The sequence below is a fragment of the Pocillopora verrucosa genome, chromosome 9 (assembly GCF_036669915.1).
Source record: "Pocillopora verrucosa isolate sample1 chromosome 9, ASM3666991v2, whole genome shotgun sequence".
In the NCBI taxonomy this organism is placed as follows: Eukaryota; Metazoa; Cnidaria; class Anthozoa; order Scleractinia; family Pocilloporidae; genus Pocillopora; species Pocillopora verrucosa.
In genome coordinates, this window is record NC_089320.1 from 4830219 (window position 1) to 4841494 (window position 11276).

The 11276-nt window shown below is 36.5% G+C and overlaps 2 protein-coding genes, 1 long non-coding RNA gene and 1 other non-coding gene across 4 annotated transcripts; 2 read left to right on the forward strand and 2 right to left on the reverse strand.

Moving 5' to 3' along the window:
* Window positions 1-211: 211 nt before the first annotated feature.
* Window positions 212-4267, reverse strand: LOC131786195 (uncharacterized). The gene is made up of 3 exons (XR_010718813.1): window positions 1730-4267; window positions 1087-1188; window positions 212-984 (listed from the first exon to the last, which is right to left on the reverse strand). It is a non-coding gene; the product is annotated as an uncharacterized lncRNA (long non-coding RNA).
* On the forward strand, window positions 1566-1638 carry Trnat-agu (transfer RNA threonine (anticodon AGU)). The gene has a single exon. It is a non-coding gene; the product is annotated as a tRNA-Thr (tRNA).
* A 1066-nt stretch (window positions 4268-5333) lies between the features above and the next one.
* LOC131787503 (MICOS complex subunit Mic10) lies at window positions 5334-8400 on the reverse strand. Its single transcript, XM_059104602.2, has 4 exons — window positions 8303-8400; window positions 8178-8225; window positions 7061-7236; window positions 5334-5892 (listed from the first exon to the last, which is right to left on the reverse strand). Exons 1-4 carry the CDS (start codon window positions 8388-8390, stop codon window positions 5809-5811), a joined length of 396 nt encoding a protein of 131 aa, XP_058960585.2. The 5' UTR covers window positions 8391-8400; the 3' UTR covers window positions 5334-5808.
* Window positions 8401-8447: 47 nt separating this feature from the next.
* On the forward strand, window positions 8448-11218 carry LOC131787497 (large ribosomal subunit protein eL22-like). Its single transcript, XM_059104599.2, has 4 exons — window positions 8448-8510; window positions 9509-9601; window positions 10287-10408; window positions 11012-11218. The coding sequence occupies exons 1-4, from the start codon at window positions 8502-8504 to the stop codon at window positions 11160-11162; spliced, it is 375 nt and encodes a 124-aa protein (XP_058960582.1). The 5' UTR covers window positions 8448-8501; the 3' UTR covers window positions 11163-11218.
* The last annotated feature ends 58 nt before the right edge of the window (window positions 11219-11276 follow it).

The window sequence follows — 11276 nt, forward strand, 5'->3', positions numbered from 1 at the left end:
CAAACAAAAGTATAAATAATTTCTCTGAGAAACATGATCAGCTCAAATAGAGGCTTTTTTCAGTAGTACCTTTTCTTTAGCAGAGATAGCATCCTTCTTAAAATCAACTGTTGCCCTGCCTTAGGTTGAAATACAAAATTATTCCAACCCTATTTTAAACCTAGACCAAAATTCCACACTCTGTCTTAAACCAGCAATAAAACATCTTTAAAACATTAAATGAAAATGGATATTACCTCAAATAAATGCCCAACCAGATATTGAAAATTCTGGTCCAAATTTTCATCATACACAATCATGTTTAGTTTTTTCATAATATGCATGTTTAGTTTTGAGAATTTGGTATTGGATCAACTAATAATCCCCTTCCCCTCCCCCTGGCTGATATTTTCTTCAATCCCATCACTTGTCTGCTTGATATTGTATTGATATTGTAAGGAGAAATTCTGTCTTGGTCACTCATGGGAGTGAAAGGCTTAAAGAGTTAACACACAATGAAAAATTGCTTGACCCTATTTTTAATCAAGCTTCTTTCACAAGTTAACAAATATTCAATACCCTATTTACATGAACATGTGAATCTGTCACCTACTAACAATTTTAATCTGAAGCATTCATAACAAGTATAACCATAATGCTTTCTGTTCTCTAAGGCTTATAACCCATTAACTTCCAAGGACTGATTGCTACTTCTCCCTTGCAGCTGCTATACATTTCATTGTAAATTAGTTTTGAGAATTTGAAGTTAGATCAAGATTAAAACCTGAAGGTATTCTCGTCACCTTTGTGCTGGAAAATGTATGAATACAACAAGGAGAAGCTACATGTTAATCACTTCCAAGAAGTAAAGGATTAAGACATGCTCATCTGCAATTATTGTTAGGAGTTCTTTGTCTCAATATAAACAAATTGCGCTTTAACTTGGGGCAGAAGAGCACAGAACACGTCATCACAATGGAATGTGCTGCACATCTAATTCATCACCTTAAAGAAAAATGTGTAAAAATATGTGATATGTCAGTTAGCTTACTCACAAGCATATTAACTTGGTACATCTAGAAATATGCAAATTAGTCTTTAACTTACATTTATCTCAGTAGTCTGGAAATGTGGAATTCTGGAAATATGCCAATAATTCTTTAGCTAGGTTGCATGTATCTTAACTTGGCAGTCTATAAATGCAAAAATCTGGAAATAGTAAAAGGATATGGTTTTAACTTTGGTTCTAAAAACATTCAATTTTCTTTGTAGCCCACTGTCTTGCTTCCTCTACTTCATTCAGTAAAGAAAGATCCTTAATCTATCAAACACCTTTGTTTTGTTCAATTTCCTCAATTGGTAGAGCACTGCACCGGTATCGCAGAGGTCATGGGTTCAAATCCCGTACGGGCCTGAAATTTTTTTCAGGTCCTACTTACAACTACTAGTTTCAGTAGTGTTCTTAGCTGCGAGGATCTTCTAATTTCATCTTTCCACCGCAGTGCAAATATGTGAATTTTCATATATCTAAATCTTCATTCACTCGGATGTTTATTTGTACCCAATTCATTGACCAGCTCCCAGTTGGCTTGTTAGCTCAATTGGTAGAGCGCTGCACCAGTATCGCAGAGGTCATGGGTTCAAATCCCGTATGGGCCTGAAATTTTTTTCAGGTCCTACTTACAACTACTAGTTTCAGTAGTGTTCTTAGCTGCGAGGATCTTCTAATTTCATCACAAGTTTTCTTTACCTCTTGTTTGAACCATTTCAACAGATGATGCGTGCATGTGTTTTACTGAGCCAGAACTGTAGCACTGAGTTTTAGGGGCTTGTTCCCCTGAAGAGTGATAAATACAGCAGATGCTCTGACTCAGACAGATCAGAATTTCCTGAAAATTCACATTTCCAGAAAAAGAGTAAAGATTAATTTTTTAATGATTTTTGAGTTATTAGCTGAAATATGAAGTATATGACCCTATGTTGGCATATAAAAAGATATTTATCTTGGATGGGCACATTAGGATATGTATCTTGCATTAATCTGACTTGTGCATTAGGGTATGTATCTCACACTAATCAGATCACAGCAATGAGGTATGCTTGCACCAATCAGAGTGTCACAATACTGTCCCTCATGCCTATCACATCATGAAATTAGGGTACCACAATTTTTGCCTTTTGATTGCTCTTTTTGCCAAAGCTGAAAAGATCACAAAGTTATATTTACTTTCTGTGTCAACTGCGATGTGGACTATCTGTTTATTTTTGCTTTTAAAAGTTCTCCATGCTTCTGTTTGTCATCTTGTGTTTAAAAGGTATTTTTCTGATACAATTACATGCTAACTTGTTGCTATGGATTAGACTTACTCAGCTAGTATGCCATTTTCCAGTAAACAACCTAAATTTTACAACATAACCCCACTCCACTGAAAAAATTTCACATGGAACTAAATGTTACTGTTAGTCAATTTTCCATGCAATTCTCACATGCTGAGATATTATCTAGCGATCAAATTCACTTTTAGCCGCCTAGGACTTCACCCCATCACATGTCAATTCCTTCTAGACAGCCTGCATCTTATCATGTATTCCGCACAAATGGGGCAAAGTACAGATAGGCAATTACCAAATAAAGAGCCCATGTTGTTATGTTTTGAAATATGATACTTTTCTAACCACTTTTCTGCACTAATGTTGTTCATTTTTGCTAACAATTATTCAGACACCAGTGGCAATAGACCTTAAAATGTTTCTCTGAGTTTATTTCTGATAAACTGGAAGGTTTTGTTTTTGCTCTCCACTTAACAATATCTTCATCAGAATCTTTCATAGGTAAATACTCTTTTTCTTTTACAAAAATGCAAAAATCAGTTGCTTAGTTTCCCATTTTGACCCACCCATCAAAAAAGCATGCATAGCATGCCTATGTTTTAAGTATGCCCTTGTCAGTAACTAATAACAATAATTGTTACTGTCCCTGAGCTGAAACACCCCTTATTTTTGTCCAAAAATACTCTTTCAAGTGTTACCAAGTGAATAATTTTGCCTTTCACTATCCCTACCATTCAATGGGAGGCCTGTTTGACAAATTAAGAATTAAAACACAACTATCATACCTCGTGGCTGACAAAGATAAATGCTATAAAGTGGCAACTATGGTATTCTGTATTTCCTTTCTTCACATTTTCAATTTGTTTTTTTCTCTTTTTTTATTCTTCTTTGGTATTTTTCTTTAAGGAAACAAAAAATCTTAAACCACTGCCTATGGTTAAAATCAAGCAGTGCGTAAAATAGTATGCTTAATATTCAACTATCATAACAACACTCCTTAGTATGACACACTGCACAGCAATTGGAATCATCATTTGCATGAATGTACTTCTGACACTATGAGGCACTATGGTAAGACTAAACTCTTAAAGATTCCCTGCCTTTTTGTAGACATACCACTCAGCATATCTATTTCCCAGAGAAAACTGGAAAACTGAAATAATCCTAAATTCCACCGACTTGGGGAGGAGGTTGGTTAGGAAGAGGAACAGGTTTCACTTTGCTATTCACAGGTGACTCATAATTCTCAAAAACTGTCTCACAATGTCATTGGGAAATCATCAAAAGAATACTTTAAAGGCCTGTTAACAGCTTCATCATCTGAAAAATTAGCCTAATGCTCTTTGAAAAGTATAAAGCAACTAACTACAGGGGAAGCAGAACTGGGAGCAGCAGAAGATGAGGGAAACGTGGGGGAGGGGGGTGGGTTAACAACTACACATTCAAACAAAACTATCATTCAAATGGAGTAAAATTATCACGTTCAACACGAACATGCTGATCTACTGCGAAAAATAGAGTCATTCTTGATCATTCTTCTGGATATGCACTCAAAAATCACAGTTGCTATATGCTGAATTTGTACCAGATGAAAATAATTCACTCACTAGAAGCTGCCTGTGACTCTTCCTAAGGCAGCTCCTCGTCGTCAACATCTTCTCCTTTACTAACAATATCAATACGACAATGTTTTCGTTCCGCTTGTTCCTTGGAGTTAACCAACACAAAATAAAAGCCAGTCTATGACTTCACGTGCCAACTGTTGAATGGTAAAGTAAAGTAAAACGCACATGCGAGAACGTTTGATGAGGTAGCTTTCACGTTCAAATCGATAACAATGTCAACATGCAGAGGTGAGACCCTGAAAAACATGATTCCGAAGAGCGATGGCCAGTGTCGGGGCTGAACCAGGACGAGTCACAAGAGATATCATTTAACAAATGTCTCACTATAGTTCGCCATTTTGAAAACCGTGAGGGGCATTGGGTTTAATTGGTTACGTATACTCGACACCATAACGTAGTGCACGTGCATACGGCCTTCTTAGCTACAAGGCAAAGGCAGGAGCCCTGACACAGGCTGATAGGCACCAAAACATACAAAACTTCGTTGCAAAATCGCTATCGCATCGCACACGATCAAAAAAATGCATTTCTTTATGACAAAAAAACAGCTGTACATGCATGTATTATACTACGCGTGACGCTTATACAGTAAATAAATCTCTGAAAATTGCATACCCAAATTACCATTCGGTCTAACTGTATCAATTAAGTTGTATGAATTGTAAATTAACCCATTTGGGGTATTTTTTTTAGCCTTCGTGGTCCGTTTGAAGCGTCTTTTTACAAATTTACTCTTGGCCGGAGACAGTTTAAGTTTGACATTACATGAACATGAATACGATGGTCACGTAGTCAAAGCTGCAGATAAAAACTTTTTACACCCAAACATAACCATGCATATTCTCCCAACTGTTCTCCGTACATTTCCCAAGGTGCTGACAAGGAGAGTTTTGCTCAACAATCAAGAGCTGCTAAGTTGGTGATCATTCCTTTATTCTTGAGACCTAAATGTGTGATTAACTAGTGAGGAGAAATTAGATGCTAGTCACTCTTAGGAGTCAAAGTTAAGGGAATCTTAGTGTCTATGAGTTTGGATTCCCCTTATTACTTTTGGAAACATACCTTCCAAACATTTCTTTCTATCCATTGTCATTTTGTTGTCTACCAGTCTAACTGGCAAGGCAAAAAGGTGGCTCAGGTTTTTTTCTGCATCATTTTCTTATAGTCTTTTAATGAAGAAGCCCATTCAAACCCACAGAGGCCAAAAATAAAAATGTGTGAGGATGTAGTACTCATAAAATAAGTACCAGTATTTTAGGGTAAAAAAAGATGGCAAGAAGAAAAAGACACCAAAACTTGTGGTTGTTTGTTTCCTCTTTCATGCTAGAGTCATTTCCTGTGTCTATGAAACCAAACGTTTCGCTCTTTCAATCATGAATACAGACAAAACTTGTTATCTAATCCTTTTATTCCACTGAATTAAAAAAAAAGGAAAACATAAAAACATGCACTACCTTTCATATTCGTGTCAGAAACAAATCTGGATAAAACAACAAGAACTGCCAACTTTCCATATCATATCAAATTTTAGTATTTATTTAACTCCAGTGATTAAACTGAAAGCATTTGTGGGTTTATCCTTCAGAACCTTAAATGTCAGTTGTTGTGCCCCAAATTCTAACATTTCAAAAAATGGGTACTTGGAGAAAATAAGTTATAATCACATCAACTTAAATGTAAGTTGCAGCAAATGTTAATGATAAAAGAAAGAAGTTCTTCAGGTTGTTCACCAAAAATTTACAAGCTTTCCACTGGATGGTTCAGGTGGTCGTTTCAAGGTAGTTTTGTGTTTGTTTTCTCATTTTATGATCTGTAACATCCACTTTCTATTTGAAAAAATTCCCTGAGCAAATGGATTTTTCTGACATTGCTTTTAACTTTCACTTGATTTCTCCCCCTGACTCAGTTCCTGCCTTGCAGCTGTGTTCTCAGGAGTTGTGTCATTAGCTCTTGCAGGCTGCCAATATGGACAGAAAAATAGAAGTCAAATGAACCTTCATTGCCCTGTAACTGCCTGTATTACCACCAATAGCCCACAAAAATATGATCATAACATGGTGGTTGTATCAATGAATAGCATCACCTCAGGTTGTGATATAGATACTGATTGTCAGTTTTACTCTATTGACACCATGAAAAGTTCATTATAATTAAAACTTGTCTTGCATATGTAGCCACAGTCAAATGGACAGAACTCAGATAATTCCTTATGACTGAAAGACGTCACAAGACAGAGATATGGTAAGGGAATTTCATATTGTACCCATTCCACTGGTCACGTGGGTTAAAATTAGAATCTATAGAAAACAACTCCTATGGAATCTAACAACTTGCTATTGGTTCTAATAAAAAGGTAGGCTGATTGACATTGGTTTCAAAACTAGTGAAAAGACCAGGTCAACCCTTTAACCCTTTCACTCCCACAAGTGACCAAGACAGAATTTCTCCTTACAATATCAATACAATATCAAGCAGGCAGGTGATGAGAATAGAGAAGAATATCAATTATGGGATTATTAGTTGATCCAATACCAAATTCTCTGAACTAACATCATAAGAATTGTATGGCAGATAGTAAGGAGAATTACTAATAAGATCTTGGGAGTGAAAAAAGGGTCAAGTCCCACTAGCAACCAAGACAGAATTTCTCCTTACACTATCAGCACAATATCAAGCAGACAAGTAAAGAGAATAAAAAAAAAGGTTTATTACCGGATTATTAGTTGATCCAATTCCAAATTATCAAAACCAATATCATATGAATTTTACGGCATACAGTAAAGAGAATCACTAATGAGATCTTGGGAGTTACAGGGTTTAATAAAACTGACTGCGATATTTATTGGGTGGTGTGACATGGTTTTATGCAATCAAGAAAATACCTTGATTGGCCAGGACTTCCCAGTGTTTCTAAGTAACCAGAATAAAGAGAAAAGTGCTTTGTCCTGATGGTAAAGCACCTTACCCTGGTTGTTGAAATGTTGGATGGTACTATCCACTGAATAAATCTATATGTTTTGCTAACACCCATCTGCTAAATAGCAATTTATCTGTTGCATAATGTTATTCACCCTTTGAACAACTGGACCCTTATCTGTAACATCTTTCCATGTTCCTTAACCTACCTTGAAAGAGGGTCGTCTTTCACCACCTTCACCAGGCCTGCCCCAAAAAGGCCTTCCCCAATGAGGCCTTCCAAATGGGGATCCAGGAGGGCCCTGCCAGTACAACTGGTGTCTACAGTTTGAATATCCAGCTCCAAGGCCTACACCAATTCCTAATGTAACAGGCCATGCAGCCCCTTCATATTAAAGGAAAAAAATATTAGAGGAAGCTACAGTTATAAGGAAACATCCAAACAAATATACTCATTGTGATAAAAGCAGTAATAAGCTGGTGTGAACAAAAACCCTTTCGATGGATTTCAAACCCTTCATTCTGATAGGGTGTTTTTTCTTGTTTACAGGTAATAATCCAGTGTCCTAGAGGTAAATTTACCCTCCAATCCCTTCAATGATACCCATAAATGAGAGTTAGTTTCATTCAGGCTATGATGAATAACACCTTAGATAAACTTTTCACTTTTTGTAGAGATGCTAGGGGTGTAAAAGAGCCATGGATATTTAAATCCCTTTAACCCTATAACTCCCATGAGTGACCAAGACAGAATTTCTCCTTACAATATCAATACAATATCAAGCAGAAGAGTAATGGGAATAAAGAAAATATCAACTGGGGGATCATTAGTCGATCCAATACTAAATTCTCCAAAATCATATTAAAATAATTGTAATGCAGACAGTAAGGAGAATTGCTAATGAGATCTTGGGAGTAAAGAGTTAATAGCTATGATTTCATGTCAGGGAACACTTGATCTTAGACAATATTGGTGTATTGCTGCTTCATATTGGTCACCTTTATACCTCTTGTTCATTAGATAAATTTATGTAAGTCAAATCAAAAAATGGAATCCAGTTACCAAACGAATTTCATTGAAATATCCAAAAAACCACACCCTAAATAGGAAACCCTCTCCTCCCCCCTTGTAGACCTCCCAGCAAGGCCCCTATTCCAGCGAAGTAATTGTTGGACTTCACAGAGGGCACGAAATCTTCGCCCTGCTGGAAAAAATCATTAATTTTTCCTCAAAGTTAGTTTTTAGAAGAATATTTGAATCTTAAAGTGCACAAAAGAGTTTAAAACTTCCGCATAAGCTAACACCTAAGCTTTCTCTGGACTTACTTTTGAAGAACAGTAACGAAAGAACACCGCCAAACACGGCTCCACCAACTGAAAAAAAGGTATGAGGTAAATTCAGCGAACTCTTATCAAAATTATCTTCTACTTCTTCTTGATTTTCAAAATACCAGTTTTAAACGTTGTATCTACAAGGCACCGATCCCATTTTCTTCCCAACTCTTCTTCGCTTGGCCGTCTGGGCGCCATCTTGAACATTTAAGCGCCCGCATTGATGTTTACACAGCTGAATTATTTTCAGCGCATGCGGATGGTCAACTACCCCCTGCATTGCCAGATGTGTCCTCTTTCTTTCTCTATTGAGCCATCATGCCGGCGGTAAGAATTGTAAAGAGTTTTTCCGTATTTTACCATATTTGAATGCGTTGAACTACAGATTTATGGAATGAAATTAAAGAGAAAGCTCTTGTCTTCACTTTGAATGCCTTTTTGGGGAGGTAAAGCTTTTATTTAAAGCCACACGTTTTCATCGAAATTATGGCATGTACTGAATTTTTCACTCGGAACTCGTTTGATAGGATTGTCGATGATGTAAGTGTTCCTTCGGTGGTTTTTACGGCTTATAGCTGCTTTAGCTTCAAAAAACGTTGTTTTTGCACACGAGCATTTGTTTTTCGCCAAACTTCGTCTCGAGGAAACCATATATTTCTCGGATTTTTGAAGAAGGATCGATGTGAAAAAATTGGTGGTCTTAAAGTTGGTCAGAAAGTACACTCCCTTGGCAGAAAACGATTCTTGTATATTAATTAATTCTTAAGTTACAAGCAAAACCAAAAGTAAGGAATAAAGGGGGTAAATTTTTAAAGAAACTGTGGTGCTACGTTGGTGGGAGAGTATAACAGCGTAATTTAGTATCATCAACTGAGTTGATAACGTAAATTGGCCACTGAAAGAGTTTCAAAGCTTGACTTTCAAGCCTTAGCCCCTCATTGTTTGCTCTGACGAAGAGCTGACTCATGAAACGTCAGCTTTCAAACTCTTTATGGTGGCCAATTTAGGTTATCAATGCAGTTGGTAATACTAAATTACCCAAAAGGAAGGAAACATGTGGGGAAAGAGGATAACATAATGAAAACAAGGCAAATGGGTAAAAATTCACGAAATACGTAAACCCAATTGCAATGGGAATTAGGGAATTTCATGTTAGATTCAGTTAACTTTTACCTGATAAGATTTGGTATTCTTATTACCTGTCTTCTGGAGATTGTATGGATATTATAGAGAGAAATTACTTTTCACTGGGAGGTAAAGGGTAAACTTTGCTTGTGCTGATTGACTCTGTGGATTAAATCTTCTTTGGTTAATTTTTTACGCAGAAAAAGAAGCAACAGAAGAAGAAAACACAGTTGAAGTTCACTGTGGACTGTACTCATCCAGTTGAAGATGGAATCATGGATGTAGCCAACTTTGTGAGTAATGATTTAATTGTTTTTTTTTTATTTTTAATTTTCTAGTTATTGTAGGGCAGTTGAATAAGGGGGATAAATTTCTGAAGAAATGTTGTTGCTCTGATGAAGGGCTAACCCTCAAAATGTCAGCTTTACAAACTCTTTTAGTGGTCAATTTTCATTATCAGCGTAGTTGATGAAACCAGATTATATTGTAGGGCAGGTTAAGTGTAAACACAGTACATTGTACTAGCTTTGGCAAAGAAACTGCAGGGCTGTTAAAATTCTGGAAAACTTTTTAAAACCTCTGGGCAGAAAAAAAAAAATTTTGGCAGCTTGGGGTCTGCTCCTTAGTCTGTAAGAAACTTTGACAGTAACCATGGTATTGTTTGGGCAAAAAAGTTCTTAAAATTGCAGTATGATACACTGTAGTTGTTTCTCTTGATTAAAAATCTTCAAATAAATGGCACCATTACAGGTGCTCATAAAAGGACTGTGATTATTTTTAAAGAGGTGTGAAGGTTGTTAGTCTTTATTTCTTAACAATCTCCTTTTTCACAGTGGTAAATTTGAATTAAAGTTAATCCACTAGTGCTGCTTTGATAGTTTTTTTTTGTAGGAGAAAACAGTGAGAGTTGGGAAATAATTTGATTGGTTTGCCATGCTTAGGGCCACCTTCCCTAAGTGCCACATTTTTGTCTTCCAGGAACAATTTCTCCATGAGAGGATAAAGGTTGGTGGCAAGACCAATAATTTTGGCAGTGATGTGTCCATTGATCGTCAGAAGAACAAGATCACTGTTGTTTCTGAAATTCCGTTCTCCAAAAGGTAAGTTTCGTGGCACAGATGTCTAGCAAATGTTTCTACCATGCAGCTTGTGTTCTTCAAAATTCCCATCTCCTGCATCTTGAAATTTGACAAGTCTTCAAAGGTTTGTCTTGAACTGAAACTCATTATTTTTCATTGCAAAGACCCCCTGCCCCTTTCCCTTATGAAACCCATATTTTGCTCAATATTCCTCTTTTGACCTTACCTAGGACATTTTCAGGGTTCAAATTCTGTAGTTGATGTACATGAAGCAATCTTTTTTGGACTTCATTTGTGCAAAAAAATTGCACCATCTATTTTTGACTTTTTGTTTTCCTTATGTTTGTCAACTTGTACCGGAGTCAAAGAAGTTGTGAAAATTTGTTAAAATATCCTGCTTGGAAATATTTATTAAAAGAACATGCACCTCATTTTTAGCTTGAAATGTGTTCAAACATGTAAGCAATCTTTAATGTTAGTTCTAGTGAAGAAGGTATTTATTTCCTTGAAGGTATTTATCTCCTTGAATGAAAGCAAGCTATGATAGATTCAGCTTGATGGCTACCTTTTCAGAACACCAGGGTGGTTGTGATAAAACGAGTAAACTGCTCTCCATTGTTGCAGGTATCTAAAGTATCTGACTAAGAAGTATCTGAAGAAGAACAACCTACGTGACTGGCTGCGAGTTGTGTCCTCTGCACAAACTACTTATGAGCTGAGGTACTTCCAGATCAACAATGAAGACGAAGATGAGGAGGGTGAAGATGAATCGTAAAGATTAGTCTTGTAACTCTACTTGAATGTCTTAAATAAACAGATGTCAAAGGCTAATGCATTGGTGGTGGTGGTGTTGTGTTTTCCATTAAATGCTGTTATTGTTCAGTGCAGC

Excerpts from the sequence above, each read along its gene's own strand:
- LOC131787503 (XM_059104602.2), bottom strand. The coding sequence starts at position 8,390 with ATGTTCAAGATGGCGCCCAGACGGCCAAGCGAAGAAGAGTTGGGAAGA. Across the intron at positions 8,226-8,302 it reads AGATACAACGTTTAAAACTG|TTGGTGGAGCCGTGTTTGGC; the intron begins GTATTTTGAAAA and ends CCTTTTTTTCAG. Across the intron at positions 7,237-8,177 it reads TTCGTTACTGTTCTTCAAAA|GGGCTGCATGGCCTGTTACA; the intron begins GTAAGTCCAGAG and ends TTTAATATGAAG.
- LOC131787497 (XM_059104599.2), top strand. Across the intron at positions 9,602-10,286 it reads TCATGGATGTAGCCAACTTT|GAACAATTTCTCCATGAGAG; the intron begins GTGAGTAATGAT and ends TTTGTCTTCCAG. Across the intron at positions 10,409-11,011 it reads GAAATTCCGTTCTCCAAAAG|GTATCTAAAGTATCTGACTA; the intron begins GTAAGTTTCGTG and ends CCATTGTTGCAG.